The sequence below is a fragment of the Amblyomma americanum genome, chromosome 3 (genome assembly GCF_052857255.1).
Source record: "Amblyomma americanum isolate KBUSLIRL-KWMA chromosome 3, ASM5285725v1, whole genome shotgun sequence".
Classification (NCBI taxonomy): Eukaryota; Metazoa; Arthropoda; class Arachnida; order Ixodida; family Ixodidae; genus Amblyomma; species Amblyomma americanum.
The window spans coordinates 124,233,318-124,255,099 of NC_135499.1; the positions used below are offsets into that span (position 1 = coordinate 124,233,318).

The 21,782-nt window shown below is 49.4% G+C and overlaps 1 protein-coding gene across 1 annotated transcript; it reads left to right on the forward strand.

The window, feature by feature from the left end:
- Nucleotides 1-224: 224 nt before the first annotated feature.
- Nucleotides 225-7,079, forward strand: LOC144124095 (uncharacterized). The gene is made up of 2 exons (XM_077656761.1): nucleotides 225-458; nucleotides 6,648-7,079. Exons 1-2 carry the CDS (start codon nucleotides 225-227, stop codon nucleotides 7,077-7,079), a joined length of 666 nt encoding a protein of 221 aa, XP_077512887.1.
- The last annotated feature ends 14,703 nt before the right edge of the window (nucleotides 7,080-21,782 follow it).

Below are 21,782 nucleotides of genomic sequence, written 5' to 3' on the forward strand. Positions count from 1 at the left end.
ATTCTTTCCCGCCCCGCCAACCAAACTGTCAGGCTGGTTAGCCCCTCTACGCGTCACGGTTATTTACTGATCACACTGTGCGGAAATTCGCCATGTGATGCTCGCACAACGAGAACTACTACAAACCTCAGTGACACTATGCGAGTATCATGAAATGCTACGAAGCTATTGGTATATTGTTGTTTCGTTGAAAGAATGTTGAAGAAGAAGAAGTTTAAGTAGCCATGAATCGCAAATCAGCTTCCGCGTTCCGCTCAGGGACCAGGAGCCCTGAGAGCGTTTTCCTCACTCCGCCTACACAGCCGGACACAACTGCAACGAAGACTTCAAGAGCAGCGCCCCCAACACGGCCCAACGAGACCAAGGTACTTCCAAGCAGCGCCAAGGTTCCTGCAGCGGCTTCTACGCAGTACACGTCCTCTCAGGCTCCGACCCCTGGAGGCCCACAGGGAGGGCAGGTAGGTGTGGATGCCTGATTTTTTAAAGAAATGCCCGCTGCTCTCTAGTGTCTTGCCGGCACCAATGATCAAATATAGTAAGCGGAAGCACAACGTTTGCAGCTGCACTCTTATATGTACTGGGAAACGAACAGGTAGTGAAGATATGTTTTCTGGGAAGGAAAACACCTCAAATCTCTCACTACTCGATGCACACCTTAACTACAGTGCCTAGAATATGTATATTCTAGGCACTGTACATTAGCCGCGCTGTGAGGGAAGAAAGAATGTGGATGTGAAAAAATAAAAAGAGTTAGAGGTGCTGTAATGGAGGTCTCCGGAATAATTTCGACCACCTGGGATCTTTAACGTGCATTGGTACAGCACAGCACACGGGCGCCTTTTACATTTCGCCTCCATAGAAACACGGCCGCCACTTTCAGGTTCGAAACCTGGTACTGCGGTTAAGCAGAAAAATTAACACTTTTGAGAAGAAGTGATTCTTCTATTCAATGAGACTAGATAAATTATGGCGTTCGAGGAAAACAAATAGCTACTGAGACCGTGTACCCGCGTTCGAATTCGACCGCGGCGGCCGCGAAAAGATAAGGCGTCCATGTGCTGTGCGATATCAGTGCACGTTCAAGATCCCCCAGGTGGTCGAAATCATTCCGGAGTCCACCACTACGGCCTTTCTTTCTTCCTTTCTTTTTTCACCACCTCCTTCATCCTTACCCTTACAGCGTGGTTCGGGTGTCCATCGAGCTAAGTGGCACATCTACTACCTCATTTCCTTAAAAAAAGAATTATCCAAATAAAAATATATTTGAGCAGGTTTATGCAGTGCAGGACATTTTTTTAATTAGTAAAATTCGATAGTTCGGCATTTTGAGGCTCTGTTGCCGCTTGTCCGGCAGCGAAATGTGCATTTATTGGTGAGAAATTTGGATTTGAAGTTGAAACTTTTTTCCTGCCGCTACGATTCGAACTCGGGACTCTATGGAAAAGAAATTTATTTTCCACCGACGTAGGAGGCCCCCTACTCCCTGCCCCTAACAAGCAGGCTGAAGGGGCGGGGGTGGGGCCTCCGCGACTAAAGACAGGCAAAGTTACAGGTATTCTTCGCGGCTTCCGTCGCCAGGCGGATGACTTGTTGCTGTTCGGCGGGGGACTCGCTTTACAGCAAGGCCTCCCAGGCATCTCTACTATTAATGATCTTCCTTGACGCCTGGGGAGTCAGAACATTGCCATATTATATGACGATGTCCTGAAAATGCCATATTATATGGCAATGTCCCCTTTCTCAGCACATTTTACATTTGTCATCAGGTCTATCTTCTATCCGCGTGAGGAATAACCAGACTGGATTTGGGAAATTCCGAGCTTGCAGGCGTCGCCAAGCGACAGCCTCTTTGTTGTTTAAAGTTGGGTTCGGTGGTGGCAGAGACCTTCCAATTTTATAGTGCTCGACGATTTCAGTGTACGCTTGCGCGCGCTCATCCAGTCCCCGGCAGTCGGGTTGGTCTAGGGTTACCCGGAAGTAGAGAGCTCGGGCTAACTCGTGTGCCGCCTCATTGCCTGGGACTGATTAGTGTGCGGGGGTCCAGATCATCGTATTTTTATTATGAAGAAATAGGAGAAGAGTGACGTAAAGCGAAGGAAACGAAAACGAGGCCTGCGCTCCCGCCTAGCGGCAGTCGAAATGAAAACTGCTTCCGGCCAGACGTTGAAGTCCTATATCAGCTGTCATCGCTCCGTTTACGTTTGCGGCAACGTTACGATGGATCCTGTTCTCGTTTCCGGCAAAGAAGTTTTCGCAGAGAACTCTGACTTGCGTTCAGCGACTTTAACCGCACAAAGCGTGCGATTCTTTTTAGGGCTGAGGCGGCGGGTCTGGCAAGAAAGTCCTAGCGCCGAGGAGTCTGCAGCGTCGCTGCCACCACCGAGAGACCGTCAGTACTGATGTGTAGCGGTTTTTATGTGCGGGTGTATTTAAATTCTGCAATAATAGTTCTCTCAGGGCTGCTTATGCAGCCCAGCGTCATAGTACGTTGACGAAGCGAACACGCCGAGCAGTGCGTTTGCTAACGTGGAGGCGCACTGAACATTGACTATATGAAGCTCTTCCTAGTCGCAGTTGCGTGCCGTGGCGCGAATTTCTTCCGAGGAACACTCTGAGAGGCACTCTGAGGTCATCTGTTCCACTTTTGTAAATAGAGGCGCATAACGAATCCATGCGGGCACGCAGAACGCATAGCCGCGAAGCATCCCAAAACACACCGGAATTCAGCTGGCCGCCTGTTGCGCCGCTAATTCCACGTTTCTTTGCCTTCCAACATTCAGGCGGTCTTTTCTTCATCTTCGTCGTTTGGTAAGGTGCGCTGGTGGTGGTGGTGAAAAACATGTATAAGCAATTAAATTTTTACAGAAAGGTGATTGGGGTAGGACCCTATTGGCCCTTTCCCCTCACAGTACTAGGTGGAGCCCCTATTCCGGGGCCCCATTGGCAAGCAACGCCGCCCGCGTCCGTTGAACCAAGGCCTTTTGGCTCTTCAGGTCTTGACAGCCGAGCAGGGCCGCCTCCCAGTCCTCTCTGGTGGGGTTGGGGTTGGGGGGGATAGATGGGTTAGATTGACACGCCCAAACCATGTGGAAGGTGTCAGACACCTCCCCACAGAACTGGCACGTGCCATCAAAGGATGTATTGAAGTGTTTAAGCACCGCCGGGCACAGTACAGTGTTAGTGAGAATTTTGATGAGGAGGCGCTCGTCAGCGCAATCCAGACCCTTACAAGGGGCCGGGTAGCGCCGGTGCTCCTCCTTGTAGTAATCGGTGATTTGTTTGAATGTAATGGCCAGATTGTCTGATTGGGAGTACCCTTCCAAGGACAGGGAGATAGCCCGGGGAGAGAGTGCGCGGGCGGCCTGATCGGCCTGTTCGTTTCCCTGGAGGCCCTGGTGACCGGGGGCCCAAATCAGGTTGCGTGGAGTTGGATCTTCAGATCGACAGCGATATTCCAGTATGCGCCAGGCAAGCGGGGGAGCCCAGCCCAACTCGTAGTTCCGACAGGCCCCTCGCGAGTCGGTGATGATGTGTTTTGACTTGGGATTCGTGAGAGCCAGAGCAATGGCAATCTCCTCCGCGTGTGTTGCGCTGTAGGCTTTGAAAGTGAGCCCGTTAACTGTGTTTGTGTTGTGTACGACTGCGGCCGTGTACCACCCCCCGTGGTGTGGGCCGGCAACGTCTACGTAATACACATGTTCTTGGTTACCATAGTATCGCGCCAACGCTTCCGCGCGCGCCTGGCGACGACCGCTATGGTCTTCACTGGACATGTTGCGGGGAAGGGGTCGGACCCGCAGGGCGTGTCTCCAGGGTTCTGGCACTCTCTCCCTTTCCTCAATGTGGTAGTCGTGTTTGATGTGTAGCCGGTCCAAGAGGCGGCGACCGGACGTGGTCTGTGCAAGACGCGTGTATTGGTTGCATAAGTGGGCCTCTCGAAGCTCCCGAAATGTGTTCACCACGCCCAAGGCCAGAAGCCTCTGGTTGGACGTGGTGATCGGAAGATCGAGAGCCCGCTTGATGACTTTCCGCAGGATGATCTCCAGTTGGTCATCATCATGTTTGTGCAGGTGCAAGTAGGGAGTTGAGTAGAGGATTCTACTCGTTACGAAAGCATGGGCAAGCCGCAGTGCTTCCTTGCTTCGTAATCCGCCCCGCTTGTTTGAGACCCGGCGGACCATTCGGCCCACCTGGTCTCCCACCGTGCGAAGTTTGGCTATGGTGGTGTCGACTCTGCGTTGGTGGTGTATGAAGAGGCCAAGGACGCGGATCTCCTTGGCCTCCCGGATCGGTCCCGAGGGGAGACTGATGCGAAGCGGAGTTGTGTCCCGAGGGGAGGGACGTAAGTGCACAAATTCTGATTTAGCTGGGGCGCACTGGAGTCCGCAGTAGGCCGCGTAGTCGTCGACTAGGGTCGCTGCTGCTTGCAGGCAGGACTCCATGTGGCCCAGGTTGCCTTGCGTGGCCCAGATTGTAATGTCATCCGCATAAAGAGCGTGATGTATCCCGGGCAGAGAAGACAATTTGGAGGGAAGGCGAAGCATTGCCAAATTGAAGAGCAGGGGAGACAGGACCGCGCCTTGAGGTGTTCCCCTCGAGCCGATGGTGTATGGCCCGTGTTCCGCATCTTGTATGCGTATATAGGCTTGACGGTCTGTAAGAAATTGACTTATGTAATGGAATGTTTTGTGGCCACAGTTGGTGTTACTGAGGTGGTCCAGGATTACTGCATGTTTGACGCTGTCGAATGCGCCTTTAAGATCCAAGGCCAGGACCACCTTGTCGTTGTGGGGACATTCGACAGGATCTAAGATGTCGTGGTGGAGCTGCAGAAGTATATCCTGTGCTGACTTGTGAGGACGAAAACCGAACATGGTGTCCGCGAAAATGTGCTGTGTTTCGAGATAATCGGAGAGTCTGTCGCGCACCATCGTCTCCATCAGCTTGCCGACACAAGACGTCAGAGAGATGGGGCGAAGGTTCTCCACATCGATAGGTTTGCCGGCCTTCGGAATGAAGGTCACGAGAGCCGATTTCCAATCGAGAGGGAGAGGAGTCTCTCCGTCCCAAATGCTATTGATGTATTTGAGGAGCGCGGCGTAGGCTGCGTCGGGAAGGTTGGCCAAAAGCTTGACCGTAACCTTGTCGCGCCCAGGTGCAGTGCCCCGCTTCATCTTGCTTAAGGCCGCCCGGAGGTCGTGGAGCTGGAACGGCTTGTCCAGCTCCGTGTTCTCTTCGCCTGCATACGAGTACGCCGCCTGCCGGGGGTCCTTAGTGGTACAAAGGTATCGATCCCTGAGCGTGTGCGCTAGCTGTGTTGTCGTTCCTGTAAAGTTGTGCAATGCCCTATGTAAGTGGCGTTGGGTTTCCGTGCGTGTTTGTATTGGATCGATGAGAGCGCGGAATAGGCGCCACGTGTTGCGGCCAGACATCTGGCGCGCAGCCGCGTTGCACCGATCCACCCAGTTAGTGTCGGCTAGCTGAGTAGCGTATTCCGCTGCTTGTTGTGTGAGTTCGAGGATGCGTTTCTTTAGGCGTCTGTTATGTTTCTGGTTCTTCCATCGTTTGGTGAGGCTGCGGCGGGCCTCCCAAAGGTGGAGCAAGGTGGTTTCAAAACAAAACCAGTACCGATCAAACACGTAACGTTCATGCACGTTTGTCAGCCTCAGCTATCTGTAGCCTATTTTTCCCTATTTCATCATCACACGTGTATTTGGGAGAGTGGCTTGTGGAGGTGATACCTGTATTTTAGTTCTTGTTCTTTTCTACTTTACAACGGCTTTATTTTCAGAAAAAACTGATGTTTTTTGCGTATAGGAGCAGGTATTTTAGAGATACAAGCCAACTTCGAATTCTGCTCAGCGTCCCTTTAAAGATCCCCAGCTGGTCGAAATTATTGTGGAGGCCTCTACTACGGCATCTCCCCTCTTTTTGTATGGCGCTCGGCTGCTGACTCGAAAGACGCGGGTTCGATCCCAGCCGTGGCTGTCGAATTTCGATGGAAGCGAAATTCTAGAGGCCCGTGTACTGTGCGATGTCAGTGCACGTTAAAGAACGCCAGGCGGTCGAAATTTCCGGAGCCCTTGACTACGGCGTCCCTCATAGCCTGAGTAGCTTTGGGGCGTTAAAACCTATAAATATAAACCCTATAAACATTCTTCACTCCCTACTTCATTCGTTCTCTTAATATGGGGTTTCACCAAGATGTGAGCAGATTACTGCGCCATTTCCTTTAATAAAATGAAATAATATTAATAATAATGAGTCAGTATCTGCCTCATATATCGTTGGACACCTGCACTGCGCCGTAAGAAAAGGGATAAAAGAGGGAGTGAAAGAAGAAAGGAAGAAAGAGGTGCCGTAGTGGAGGGCTCCGGAATAATTTCGACCACCTGGGGATCTTTAACGGGCACTGACATCGCACTGCACACGGGTGCCTTAGCGTTTTGCCTCCATAAAAACGCAGCCGCCGCGGTCGGGTTCGAACCCGGGAACTCTGAATCAGTATCCGAGCGCCCTAACCACTTTCGTCAGCATCCAATTTTCAATTTTCACCCCGACCTTCTATTACGCATGCAAAACTTCCAGTCTCTCGCGTTGTGCTCCAGTAATAGTCGTCCACTTATTCCACCCCCCTTGCACCGCAGGCCCGTACGGCTAAAGGAGCAGACGCGGTACCCGGATCCCCTTCCACTCAAGGCGTTGATGGCGCAGGACAGAACCCCCAGAACGCCACCTCCGGTAATGGGGGACAGTCCCAGCGAACGGAAAGCATCCCCGGCGGCGGCCAGAACTGCGTACCTTTTGTTACGCTTTACTTATGTGCCATGCTCGTCCTTCTACTGGCACTGAGTGCATTTATGGCCGTCGCTGTTAATCAGCTTAGGGACGCTCCGTTGGATCCCGCGGACAACTACACAAGCCGCACCTTGCCAAAGCCTCCGCTGCACTATGTAACCACGACCATCGACAGATACTCGAGCTACGATGTAACCCCAAAGCTTTCCCCTACTGTTGACGAAGAGGCGTCGACGTCTTCAGAGGTGCACCCCAGCATGCAAACCGTGGATGATCAATGAAGGAGTGAAATCTGTTCTTTTTTGCAATACACGCATGTCTGCTGTAATTAAAAGGGCATGTATTCAGACGAACTTTTGTTTAATTTATTCGCATGTTTGAGCTGTAGCCGTTAAAGCGTACAAAAGCGCCATTACCATGAACTAGATTAGTGAGTGCTAACGGCCACTACTGAGGGCCTTACTCAAAAGCTGTGAATGATGACTCTAAGAGCAAGGTATAAAATGACGACCTGGCAAGCAAGGTGCAAGCAACCGTAAAATCACAAGCAGTACTTAATCCATTGATACTGCATGCTGCTTGTCAATAGGATAGACGTTACTATTTGATCGTCAAACTTCGTGAGTTAAAGCGTGAACTGAGCTAGAATAATCGCAGAAATCGGAAGTACAATGCAAAGTGCAGCTCGGCGTGCTCTTATAACAAGAATAGAGCGGATATTATTAAGGGAAACCACTGGAGCAGATGAATAGTTAAAGGCTGTAGTCAGTCAACAACCAATATCTAGTCATGTTTACAGTCAACACATGCATAAGGTGCGAAAATGCCTGGGGATGTATGGCGAAAATGTTTCCTATTAGGCTCTCCAGCAGCTTAATGAATTAAACACACTTGCTGAGTAAGCTGTTCGTATAGTGGTTTAAATCTTGCTTCCGCTTCAGAGAGAGAAAACATGTTTGCAGAAGCCTCATTTGCATGCGCAGTCATGCGCAAGGATGTTGACTTGGTTTACACGCTTGGAAATAACCTCTGCCCCATCTGCCGGGCTAGTTGGTTGCGATCCATATGTATCAGCAGCACGAACACAAAACAAGAAGAATATGGAGAAGGAGGAGGACAACCAGGGGGCTCTGGACCAGTAGCCGAGTGCCTGATCCAGAGTACCCGGGTTAGACCCCGACCGCGGCGGCAGCGTTTCGAAACCGGGTACTCCGGATCAGTACCGCAGGCGAGTTGCAGCTTCTCGCGTCTGCTGATGTTGGCATGACTCTAGTATCCTGCGTGGGCGCGGCTTGGTGTCCAGCACAGTGGTAACCTCGAAGTCAATCTTGTGGTCACCTGCCTCGCACTGTTAGGGCACCAGACATCAATCCCTGCTCATTTGTGACATCCGCTTTGTGCTGCTGCATCGTTTCTAAGAAATTCCTGGTTGAGCTGAAGTACGACGCACAGGAGGGGAGCAGGGAATCCGTCCAAGAGGAGCCACGTTGATTCATGGCACATCCGGTTCACAAAGGCGACGGTGAATAGGCTCCCTCGGAATCAGAATACCGGCCGACGACCTAAACTTCCTCCCCATTCCTGGACCCCTTCACCGAGAGCTGGACATCAAGCTGCTGCCGAGAAATATGCATCCCTCCCATCATGAGCAGTGCCGCAGAGCCTGTGCGCAGGCATTCCACCGAGTGCACGGCTCCGAACCGGACACCGTATGGGTGGACGCTGCCTGCACGGGTGATGAAGCAACCGCAGCCGTGGTGGACTCCTCTTCATCCGCCCTCCTCACAGTTGCTCTTCCCTCAGACACCACAACAGAGGGTGCAAAGAAAGTCGCCCTCGCAATTGCTATAACCCTCATGGAAGCCCCGTACATTTGAACAGTCTCTAAAACTGCAGTTTTAAATTTTGCGCGAGGCCGAGTCCACATCCCTGCTTTTAGCATACTGGGCTCGCCCGATGCGCCCCCACCCCGCAATGTTGAGCTCATATGTGTCCCTGCGCACTTCGCGAATCCTGGAAACGAGGCCGCCAACATTTTAGCCCGAGGTTCTTTAAATCGGGCTCAGGTGGCCTCGCATCGGCGATTCGAGAGAGAGAGCGAATGCGCTAGTTCAGCGAGCTAAGGCAGGCCTACCGAGCCTCGCGACAGCTCTACACCCCGCCCCATCCCTCCCTAGATAACAAACAAGCTACACTCTGGCGCAAACCTCAGACATACACACTCCAGCTCCCTCACCCCTGACCCTAGCCCACTATCATCCCTCCTTCCCCACTCCTGCCTGCACCCTGTGCCCAGAACCCTTCGCCTATTCCCTCCACATCCTCTCGCTCTGTCCGGCGGACCCTCCCCGCGCGGCCTAGAGGAACTCAAGACCAGGGAGGACTGGGAGAACCTGCTGCGCTCGGAAGACCCGGCCGTACAGACCATCGCCACCAGCCGGGGCTGCCAGTGTTATGGACCTTAGGGATAAACACTTTAGTGCAGAGTGGTCGTGCGGTGACCCACGGGCGTGCGCCAAATTCCTCTCCAACAGTAAAGTTATCTCTCTCTCTCTCTTCCCTACAGGCATGTTAACGGCCTTCGCGAACGTGTTAGCAAAGGGAAAGCGAAGGCTACTCCCTGCTGCTGCTGGCTTGCATTTTAATCCCCCAATAACAAGGGACCGAGTTAGTCCCGAAGCACTGGTTGAGAATAAATTATCGGTTGGTGTTTGTAGTTCCCAAATATTGTTTCAAAAACCCATTCATGCTGAGTTCTTTCGAAGATGTGCTTTTTTTTTAGACACCCTTTTCAAAGGCTCAGTAGGCGGCCGATGGTGGAAGATTCTGTGTCGTTTCTACCCCTTTCTTTTAGAGAATACGCGCCAAGATTTCACTTTTTTTTAATGCAGAAGGAATTCAAACGCGTTTTTGTCAATGGCATGGGCTTGGGCCAGAGGTTGAACTATTTTAGCACGTAACACTTATAGCCGCAAGCACAGATTTCGCCATTGACAGCCCGAAGCATCCTATCTCTCTTTCTCTCTCGCCGTAAGCTTGAAGCGCGAAGGAGACAGGGGCGACATCCTGTCGCGTGTCTTATACTCCTGCCACACGGCCAGTTTCAATGGCCATCGAGTCGAGGCCCTTCGAGATTCTCAATCGCCATCGAACTCGAAGGAGTTGTGTCGCCGCTACACGGCAAATCTCAATGGCCATTGAAATGGTTCTCGTGTCTTGCACCAAGCTTGTGTGGCGCCACAATCGCTACTTTAGAGTTTGCAAAAATAACAACATTATTTGATAAATGTATACTAAATGCTGAAAAACACGCATACGCACATGTCGTTTAAAACTCTTTTATTTGCACGTACGCGACGAACAGATGCAGACACTGCTGTAGCCACTCTAATACAAAAGCGAGCCAAAACCAAGCCAGTCCAACTGCTTCGGAGGGCTGCTTCGTCAGGCTTAACACGCACCTTGGAAATCGCTTTGATATCTTAAAAACAAAAGCTATTAGCCTCTTGAAACTTTATGCGAGGATAAGAATGGGCAAATCGAAGGCGACTACAACAGTTTAGAACACGATATTGCTTTGAGGGATTAGCGACGAAGCTGTTATCGCTGTGAAGCGAGCAGGCAGGGCGCCGTCATGTTGTCAATGCTATGTACACAAGCAACGCAAAGAGCGCGACGCAAAATTAAAGCGCCTAATGCGCTTAAAACCAGTCTGATACAATTTTTAAATTATTGTAGAGACTGGTTGCATTTAATTTAGGCGAATAATGTTTGTTCATGCACTTGTACCGTGAATGTATTGTGTACGAAAGTGCGCGCTGGCCCCCCTCGAAGCAACGCTAGCAACCTTGGGCAGCGCTCGAAGGTCCTCGAAATCTCGAAGGAGTTCCGCGCTGCTCCGTTGACTCGATGGTCATTGCAACTGTCAGTGTAGCAGCGTTCGATCGCCTTTGAGTCTATAGGCTATCGGTTCGAGGGCCTTCGACATGCCCGTGTCACAGGGGTATTAGCCGATGACAAGGCGAAGCGGCCTCGCAGCTGCAGCCAATGAGAGAGTGGCGCGTATCACAGTTGGGGCCGTCGATGCCGTTACCGGGCAGTGCTATACAAGCGTGTGTTACTCCGGGCACACCGGCCACTCGTCGCATCGCGATAAGAACCACTGCATATGGTACGAGGAGAGCTTAGGACGCGGCTCTGACGCGCATTCCAATGGCGCCACTATGGGTGGAGCCAGGCCGCCTTGTACTGTGGCGCATGTTCGCTGGTGTCGGCGTTCTGAACAACAACGGTTGCTCCAATCATCTCTATGCTAACCTTTACTGCCAAAGCGGACCGCATCACAACAAAGTGTGAAAATGCTTATAGAAGTACAGAATGGGTAAGCAGTGCTTGTGCATCTTCTTCGCATTTGATTACCTGCTCAAATCGGCTGTAATTGTCTGTTTGTTTTTACTCTCTTTTGGCTTTATTACGAAATAACAAAAACTTTTTCTGAAACACTAAAAGTAAGGTCATAATGTGCGTAATAAAACGCTGAGGTCTAAGACCTGTGCTTTTTGGGATGCGCGAGTATAGGAAGTCTGCCAACGGCTTGCTGTTAGAGCCTGGATTCAGTGTAGATCTATTCGATGAAAGTTAAACGGGAGAAAATCAGCATTACTTATATGATATTATCACAGCCTCTCTCAAAGCAGAGAAAAAATCGTCGAGGGAGATGTGGCACTCAAGGTAGTGAAGAACGAGAGTAAGCTAGCTATCCCAGGAATGATTTCTAAAAGCTTGCCAATTTCTATTAAACAACTTAATGGGCTACAACAATCTAGCAGAACGAGAGTACAAAAACATGTTTTAAGATTTGGTCCACACTCAAATGGCGCAAACAGGGTCATGGGTGCAGGATGATGACTGGTAAGGCGCATACAGGGACCAAGGTATGAAGAGGTGGGAACTATCTCCCCTGCATGCTCTAGATATAAGAACACAGCGCTGCCTGCCCTGTTGTTGCCTTCTTTAATTTTCTCAGAGCTTAATCCGAGTGTACTGGCGGGTAAACTGTTGTCAAGACGGCATGTTGAAGCCGCGCTTGGGGACCAGGATTACACCGCCGCGGTGGCTCAGTGGTTAGAGCGCACGGCTACTGCTCCGGAGTTCCCGGGTTCGAACCCGACCGCGGCGGCTGCGTCGCGCGCGCATTGGCTGCGTGTGGCCCGGGGAACGACGGGTGCGTCACGGAATCGCGACGACTGATGTCTGTGACGGATGCAGTGCAGTGGAAACACTAGAGCACCTGCTCCTTCACTGTGCCGCGTACGGCGATGCTCGTCGCGATATGCTTACGGCCTATAGGGCGCTGGGCATATTACCTGACTCGCTCAAGGCGCTATTGTGGCTGCAGGACAGTGCGCGCCCTCGTGAGCGAACCTTGGTGAGCCTCTGTGCATTCCTCGAACACACGGGCTTGACGTCCCGTCTGTTCTCCGTCAGGTAGTTACACGCAGTGACCGAACGCTCCGCGAGTTCTACCTTGAACGATTAATAGCTGGACGCCCCAATCCAGTTGTAACCATCACAGTGCTGTGCGCGTGTGTGTTTGAATTCCTCTAAAATGAACTAATCACGCGCGCAACCTGTACATATTTATTATTGCTTAAATAGTTTGTGTATATTACCTCTCTCCCTATCCTCTCTTCCTGTCCCCTCACCTCTTCCATTTCATTTCTCCATTCTGCCTGCTATCCTTTATTTCCGCTGCCCCAGCTCAGGTGCTTCAGTATCGATGGCAGATGCCGGTGCTAGAAAAAATCTTTTCCTTCCTTTTTACTATTATTTTAACAAAAAAAACCGCTACCACCACCCGCAACTGCGCCGTAAAGGAAGGGATAAATGAGGGAGGGATAAATGACCTTGTGATGTAATCGCCAAAGAAAGATAAAATGTCTTCCGAATATGCGGGAAATTAAGCCAAGAACCTTCATACTGCGAATCGAGCACGCAACCCACAGGCCAAAAAACCGCGTTGCGAATAAGCGTGAACGTAGTGTATGGACTTTATTACTTCTGTATGCTAAAGGTATGGTGTCTTATTAGAAAGTAAGGGCAAAAATACACTTTAAGATATTAATGATTTCGCTTCAAAGCGCGTAATTGCTCTAATGTGCACTGCGTCAGTTTTTAAATTTTTCGACTGAAGATTTTAATGGCACTACGATGAAATGACATATGACGCGACTATATTTTGCTGTTCGATTTATTCATTTCCGGAAAGAATGGGGAAGGCGAGGCAAAAAGTCGGAATTGCAGGTTGGCTATGCAAGGTACTCTGTGAGACAGGAAAGAATAGCGCCTACAGAGTCGAACACAACAGAACGACGCAGGATGAGCGCTCACTTCATCTAACTTTATTTCCTGACAACCCAGAAGATATAGCTGTGTGGTAGCAGTGATACCGTTCCAACCATGAGATCCGCGTGGCTAGCATCGTTTCAGTAGTATACATAGTGTGGACATAAGCGCTATCGGGTGAAGGTTGCTTAACCTGCTAGGATGCTTTCCGGGCTGAGAGATTGGCATCAACTAAGCATTTTTCCACAATTTTGGGACGTATGCGCATGTCCAAATTGTGTTCAGAGCCTCAAGTATACACTCCAATGCCGGGGCTTCGATAGTTTTGAAAACCATGATCATATGTAAGTCTATCCGGCCCAGGAGCTTTACGCAGTTTCTTTTGATATATAGCTGAAAGCATATCAGCCATGGTGAACTGCACCTGCATACCTTCAAGGTCCTCTTTGCTTGCTGGCGAGCCCGCTTCTGAAGGAAGAGTATTCGGGTAAGTGACGGCGCTGGAGTTTGATCGAAAGCCGGATATAAAGCACTGACGGCCTCTGAAGCGAACTGACTTGGCGTCTGTCCCGAAGCAAGACATGCGGAATTTGCGGGGTCTTGTGAACGTTTGCCGATTTCCATGAGACGAAAGGTGCGCCATATCGATGCAGTCGTTGACGATGAGACAACAGGCGCGCACCCGTCCTGCCATCGCAGGCGAGAAAGGCGCTTCTCGTGTCGGCGTGCCGCAGCCGTTAGCCGGTGTAACGTTTCTCGGCGTTGCGCCGAAGACGTGTCTCGAATGACCGTCAGTTCCTCCCGGCGGCGGGCTGCCCAAAGCCGAAGAAGGTGCAGATCCGGAGGCGGTCGGCTTTCCTGCACCCAACTTGAATGAGAGGCATTTCGAAGCGCTGCACACAAAGCTTTTTGCAGATGCGATGGAGCTGAAAGCAGGCAGTCATTGAGTGCTGTTCTGAACAAGTGCCACTCTGTCACATAGTAACGCCGCTTACGGCGACCGTTGGAATTAGGATCCAAACTGGTAAGCAATGAATGGTGATCGATACCCGAACAGTATATTTATCGACCCTATGAGACAGGGCGTGCACCACACCACCATGTTAGGGCTTGAGAAGCAAGGATGAGACTGGGGATGATCCCTCCGGTGAGTTGCGTTGACTGTGGAATTGAGTAGAGCAAGTTATGCCTCATTAAGAGTGTCGAACACTACATTTCCCCGCACAGTAATGCAGGGAAAAGACAAAGCCTGATGCGGGGCGTTAAAATCACCGCCAACCAAATTGGGACATCCCGGGCATGCACACCGAATGTGACCTATCCATGCTAGCTGTAGACGAAGAGTTCTGCCACAGTTGGGACATATGCAACAGGACACAAGAATAATGTCAGTGCGGTGAAGCCGAACCAGCACAGCAACAATTTCTTGCCAATTGTTGCACAAAGACGCCAGTGGAACTTCAATATGGGGGTAACTATTGGCTACGTATACGGCGACTTTTCCAGGCGTACTGGAGGCAGTACTGCAACGGCTGTCTGGGATCGCTGCGCAGGAGTAGGCAGTAAGGCGAGAAAAGGAGGGGGGGGGGGGCAGAAAATTAGTCTATTGTCGGAGTGATGCTCATTCAGGAAGTTTAACAAAGCGCAGTCGGTGACGGATCTCCCCTGCCTTTTTCAGCAAACCCTGGCAGTTCCATTGTAACACATATCGGTCACTTTTCAATGTTGAATCCGTAGTTACGAAATAGAAGGTTAGCTATTAAACACCTTTGACAGTTGCTGCAGCTGTCGCGCCACGAAGTGGAGTAACTCTAGAGAATTCAACTGAGTAGGCTGTGGTGTTGCACAAGGGGCAAGCGATGTGCGTGCATTTGAATTCGTCACAAAAGATGGGTGAGTAGTATGGCGACTGTACGATTGAGCAAGTAATGCCCGTTTTTTTTAGGGAGAGGCGTTGCACCTCGTACTGCAGAACTGCAAGCCGTTTATCCAATTTGGCAATGTCATCTCAAGCTTGATCTTCAAGGGCCGATTTTTGGTGTGGTTTAGCAGAACGTAATTTGTTTCGCTTCAATACTTCACCCTACGTTTGGGTGGCAGTAAGACTTTTATCAACATCAGGTTGCTCGGTGGCGTCATCTTCGCTAGGCGAAAAGAGTGCAAAGCGGTTCGGTGTAGGCAAGACACTATTTGACGACTCCGGCATTGGCTTCGCGCAAGCACCCTTGGAGCGTTTAGGCCCTTTCTCTATGACACGGGGCTTCATTGGGCAGTCTCCTCCACTTCGCCTTCCCTCCTAATTTAGCGAGATTGCAGGAGAAGTCTCTTAAAATAAAAGGATGGTTGGGGTAGCCCTCACCCCACCGGTTACTCGCCGACGAGGCTTTTGAGAAGACGCAGGATCGAGCGCAATGTCCGCACATCCACATGGGCTGGATTTTCGCCAACTGCAGTGAACACCTGTGGTAGGTGAACCACATTTATTGGACGTCTAGGTAGCCGTGGCTGCTGAGACGGTGGAGTAGGCTGTTGACGTTGCTGGCCGGGTCGGTTGCCGAAATCGTTCCCTGTTGCACGAGCGAGAGCTTCTGGTTCGCGCGAGGCAGGTCGCGCCAACTTCATCTTCATCAGCGCCGCTGGCGATGCCAGCGCCGCTACACATTTGCACGCTGAATGCTGTAAGTTACACGAATATAAAAGGAAGTGCGACTTACGACTGCAAGAGAGAGAGAGAGTTCGCCAAGCACCTCGCGGAGAATAGAGGTTCCTCTATCGAAACAGTCTACACGACTTTATATACTATAAAGCCAGCCCAAATTATGCATTCAGGCATGTGTTCGACTTGAAAAAAAATACGGTAAGCAGCGTAACACAAGTTATTTGGATGATGTGTGCCTATTTACACAACTTAAGAGGAGAAGAAAATATTAAAAGGCAACAGTCAACATGCTGAGATCAAGACTGCAACTGTTGCTTGCAAATTGTGAACGAAGGTTGTTTTTTCCCCGAGCTTCCAGGAAGGCAAGTAGCAGAGCCTTCTTTTTTGAGAAACATAACCGGTGTCAGGTGAGCGTAAGCTCGCCTGCGAAAAGGGAAAAAAAAAATATGGGAAGAAATCATTTCCTTTTTCGAAAACTGCTTGGAGTTAACGGGTGGATTGCGCGCTTGTTTCTAGAAATATGACAAGACAAATGATTACAGATCACTCTGACGGAAAAGGTGCTAGCCAGAAGAAGAGTTTTTTCCGGCTCAGATGAAGCTATCAGCTCTCCAAGTGATAAATATTTTGTGCCTTTATGTAAATGGTACGCTGCTGGAATGTTAGCAGGGTGCTGGATGTTGGTAACACGGTATAGTTTATTGTTATGAGGTATTCCTCTATTTTTTAAATAACAGTACTTTTTTAAACGTTAATAGGTGAAGCGTTTTGCAAAATAACCTATTTAGAAAAGGTGGCGTACTTTTACCTGTGCAGTAACGGAGCCTTCAAGAATGAAGAGCGATATGGTCATCTCGACACCGGACAACATGCAGCCATTTCTTTTCTGAAGAAACATTATGGACAGCTAAATCCAAGAAACGCTTCCAGTTTTAAGCCCACTCACCAGTTATAGTGTACGTGCGCAAACTTCGAGGGAATCACTTCCCATTTTTTTCTCACGTTGTTTTCTCGGTCAGCTGCTTAGTGATAACCACAGTATAAAAAAATGAACCGATTCCTACTCTTTGAGCCGTACCATCTTGCATGGCATTGACCTGTAAAGCGACTGCGACTCATTTCATGGATGGTCATGCCTTGTTGAGAGAAAGCGTCACCTCAAGCATTTTCGCTCCCCCGTCGCGGTGGCTCAGTGGTTAGGGCGCTCGACTACTGATCCGGAGTTCCCGGGTTCGAACCCGACCGCGGCGGCTGCGTTTTTATGGAGGAGAAACGCTAAGGCGCCCGTGTGCTGTGCGATGTCAGTGCACGTTAAAGATCCCCAAGTGGTCGAAATTATTCCGGAGCCCTCCACTACGGCACTATTCTTCCTTTCTTCTTTCACTCCCTCCTTTATCACTTCCCTTACGGCGCGGTTCAGGTGTCCAAAGATATATGAGACAGATACTGCGTCATTTCCTTTCCCCAAAAACCAATTATTATTATTATCATTTTCGCTCAGCGCAAAACGATAAAGAGAAGTTCATAAGGTCGTTTTTTTTTACAGTTGCTTACTCAAGAACTGCCTTCTTTTGTTCGTTGAAATGCTTGCGATAAATTGCCCGCCACCGTTTTATTTGTGAACCCTCGAGCTTCCTCAGTATAACGGTCACAAATGCTAATCAGTGTGGCCACTAAGAATGGACAAGCTTTTCTGGGGAAGGGCGTCAGCCATCGCAATTTTCATCTCAGCTCAAAGAAAGACAAATCAGTTGTTTTCTGTAAGAGATACACAGGCCTCATTCAGTGCAATGTGTCTCATCGGCCAGAACGCCAAGTAAAGTTTCTTGCTTACTTCCCCCTCATCCCTCAACTAGATTCAGCCTCAACAATTCGGCCTCAACGGCTATAGCAGGATACAACTTGAAAAAATACAGCAGTTTGTCACACTGGCCCATAGTCCGCGGCATCGTATATCACTGCGCTATCTAATCGCAAAAAGAAACGAGATCAACTTCATAATGTTTGACATAAAAATGGCAGCTAAAAAAATTCTGGAGCTTATAATTTTTTTCTTGTGATTAGCCTCTTGTTTGCTAACAAAAAAAATTTTAACAACGTGCTAGTTTTTTTGTCGAGAATTTCTGCGGCGCGGTCTTGAATCTGAGTGGAACTTCACTCTTAACTTAAGTTTGTCCGACTATATCGCTTCGAATCCTATCGCCAGAAAACATAGACAAAAGCCTCTTCCTTCTTCCTTCCTCTTTTCCATTACTTCTTCTCATGCTTTGAGAGGATGTAAATGTGAAACTAGGCACACATGAGACCTAATAGTGATAATCATTGCTCACGGCGGTATCGTGACATCAGATTGTCTGACCTTCCGCGCGTTGCTTTTTTCCGCGAACCTGCATGATGTAAACTTCTGTCCTTAACTGTACTTAAAAATATTGAACCTCATTCTCTGCCATTAGGCCTAGGCGAACCATATCGATCGCACCCGCTACTAAAGAGGCGAGTTTTTAAAATTTATTTTATTTATTAGTATTGCGTGATTTGTTACCGTCAGAGGGCATCTAGATTATGAAACCACTCAATAAGTAACCTAGCAATAAGAAATGGGTGCCTTCTTGCTTTTTTCCGAAGCCATCAAGAAACTTAGTGAATTGTGAACCATCACCATTCAACGTAGAAGAAAAACTGGAGGTTATCAGGGAGAAAAAGAAAAACTCCTTCCGAATCAGCTGTTTATTGCTCATTAAAATTTAAACATTTGAGTATATTACACAAAGCACGCTACCGAATAAGAGGGCGTCTCGTGAAATGTGTCTTCGTCGGAAGAACAGCTTGCACGCTTTCCTTGAGCTCATTTCCAGAGGTAGTCGAAAGGTAACCGGTTCAAATCAGAGCAAGAAGTACGATTATCTTTATTGTTGCGACGCGGCTGCTTTTTCTGGATGTATATGCTTAGGTTCTCCCGCAGAAAGGACATTCATGAAGAAAGTGCCAACGGTTTGCTAAATAAACCCTATAAATCACAGCCAATTCCTGGCTCGCAGCCTGCAAAGCAGGTGGGTAGGGACCGGCGGCCCGGCTGTCGTTGTTTGCAAGATCTCCAAAAACCCTATTGGCCTCCAATTTAATTATCAACTACGCTGAAAGCTCCGTGCAAAAACCTTATTAAATGTTACTGAAATCTGCGCTGCCTTGACACAAACGAAGGAATCACCGAGCGTGCACTGGAGATTTCGTAGGGGTAAAAACCCTCTTGTGTTATGATTATAAAATAAATGAAATGCCCAGTATCGCATAAGGCGGGTCGTGTACTCGGTACCACGGGGTCCTCCGAAGGCACTGCTAAAATAGGCTCCTTAATAATATATTACCAAGTTTGGCCATCGGTGAATAATAAACCGAGAAACATATAATTATACATGGTTCTATCAGAAGAGGCATTCGCGTGTTGCGATACTTAATTATTCACATTACTGTAAAAGGACGTACGAAAGTTCAATGAGCAGGGACTAGTGAGTGGCAGTATCCAGATGTCGCTCTAATAAGCATTACATAACAGCGACCGCGTCCCTTAAATCATGGCAAAGTGATTTACAAATGCCAAATGGTTTCTTTGGTAAAATCCTATATTTTATTGTCAGACTAGCGCTGGTATTGCCGTGCTGAGTGCAAGTGCACGATCAGCCGAGTTCTAAGGGGCCAAGTCATCTCCCAGAGGATTAAAGTTTAAAAAAACAGATCAATGTGGAGAGAGGAGTGGGTGGAGCACATCGCAAAGCCATGCGATGCGCTCCAACTCTCGCAGTGTGGAATAATAATGCAGCCGCCGCGTGTCTTCTTTCCTCTTGTGATTCCGTCCTTTCACCGCCGATGAAGACTCGCCGCAAAGAATCTTGAGTCCTGCTTGCAAAGAGAATGCACTCTCTTTGCGTTTTCCGAAGACTTCTCGAAAGATAACGCGAACGTGCGAGCATTCGCAGACTGCACCCGAAAGGAATGAAAGAATGCTTTCTTTTCCAGGATACGCGGCTATTTCCCGCAGTGGCACGAAAACAAAAGGGAGGTAAATGGCTAGGCAATCTTTCAATCCTTACTTCATGCCAAGGCCCCACGTAATTTCTTCCGAATTTTCTTTTTCCCGCCTATCTTTCGCTCAACTAACCTAGCAGAGAGAAACGCCACTACTCTGAATTTCCCTTCGGACTGCTCTTCGTTCCCAAAAGGCCCGCTTCTACGCTTTTTGTCCCCATAGAGACCGCCAGTTGTGACGTTTCTTCCGGGGCGCTGCTCTGACACCCGAAAAGCTTGTCTTAATGCTCTCAAGAACGCGTGATAGCATGAGTATCCGTTCGGTGCCTAGGAAACAAATTGCAAAGAAAAAACTCCTTCCTTCGCGGCAAAGTTTTCTTTCTCAATCTCGCTCAGATAACGAGAAACTCGCCCAGGTCCTCCCGGATTCACTCTTCTGTGTGCTTTTAAGAGCGCTAGCTCTTTCTTACTACTTACGACAGCCAAGGACGCATCTGTCTGGAATGAAGGTCAAGTTGACCAAAGATATTACCACATAACCAGACCTTATCACACGCCAACAGTGGTCGCTCGTGTAGCGCCCGAACTGGTACCTATCCTTTCAATATATGTATATTGTCCTATTATGGCGGCCATCGAAGTGGGACACCCTGGGACCACCATTGGCATAAAATTTGGGGGCCACTGGTTCGACGCAGAATGTTCGAAATGACTTGGGATGTTCCTGAGGATAAAATCATAAATTTAGATGAGGCGCAAAATATGTGTGGGATTCGCAACGACGACCTTTCCGCCCTCAAGCCGTGCATTCCGAGGACAGTCAGATGGCCATTACGGCCGAACCGTTTCTCGCAGAGGGATTCCGGATGGTCTCATACAATTCCTCTTGTTATGATGTACCGGTCTATGTAATTTATTAGAGGATATAACTAGAAAATATACCGGATATAGCTAAGGTGGTGCAAATCAGAATAGTGGTGCAGAAGCCATGAGGAAGCTGCTTGTGTCTTAGAATGGATGTATCCGGAAAGCAAACATGCGCGGGTGTTTCAAATTAATCTTCTCCATGTTTGCTGAGCACACCGATGTAAACGCTTGAAACTACAGTAGCTGACACTCTCAAGTCGAACACTGAAGCAGCGGTGGCGGAGAATTATTCGTTTGTTTCAAAATGATCAAAAAACCGCAGAAACTCGGGTGTTTGTACACTGATGTCTTTGATAAACTTATATATGCCATTTTCATGTAGCTCTTTTTCTTCCTGGCTCGTTTCACGCCATATGCAACTTTAATTTAAGTAACATTGTGCTCACACTACGGCCGAGGCTTGTTTCGGCCTTCATGGCCGGCTGGGTCTTTCGCTTCGGCTGCCCGTCTGTCATCACCACCGACCACGGCCGCCAGTTTCAATCGGTCCTGTTTACTGCCCTTGCCAATATTATGGACGTCCGCCACAACCATACGACCGCCTACCTTCCTTCGGCAAATGGCATGGTGGAATGTCTGCATCGGTAACTGAAGGCTGCCCTTACCATTTATCAGCCAAGAGAAACGCTGGTCCGACCACTTTCCCCTCGTACCCTCGGGCATTCGCTCGGCACTGAGGGCTGTGCTCGGAAGCTCTTCTGCTGAGCAAGTCTGCGGTGTTCCTCTGCGTCTGCCTGAGGAATTCTTTTCCCCTTCCTCTACCCGTTAATCCATGACGCTTCCACCTACATCCGCGACCTGCGGAACGCGTTTTGACACATGACTCCTGTCAACCGTGCCACCCGTCATCTTGAGTCCGTGTTCGTCAGCCAGGACCTGCTCTCCTGCACCAGTGCCTTCATCCGACATGACCACATGCGTCCACCCCTCACGCCGGCCTACGATGGACCGTTCCGTGTCATACACCATGCGCAGAAGACCTGCATGTTAGACGTCAAGGGCCGTGAAGACATCGTGGCAGCTGACCGAC

Coding starts and splice junctions, on each gene's coding strand:
- LOC144124095 (XM_077656761.1), top strand. CDS start 225: ATGAATCGCAAATCAGCTTCCGCGTTCCGCTCAGGGACCAGGAGCCCT. Junction 459..6,647: donor GAGGCCCACAGGGAGGGCAG/GTAGGTGTGGAT, acceptor CTTGCACCGCAG/GCCCGTACGGCTAAAGGAGC.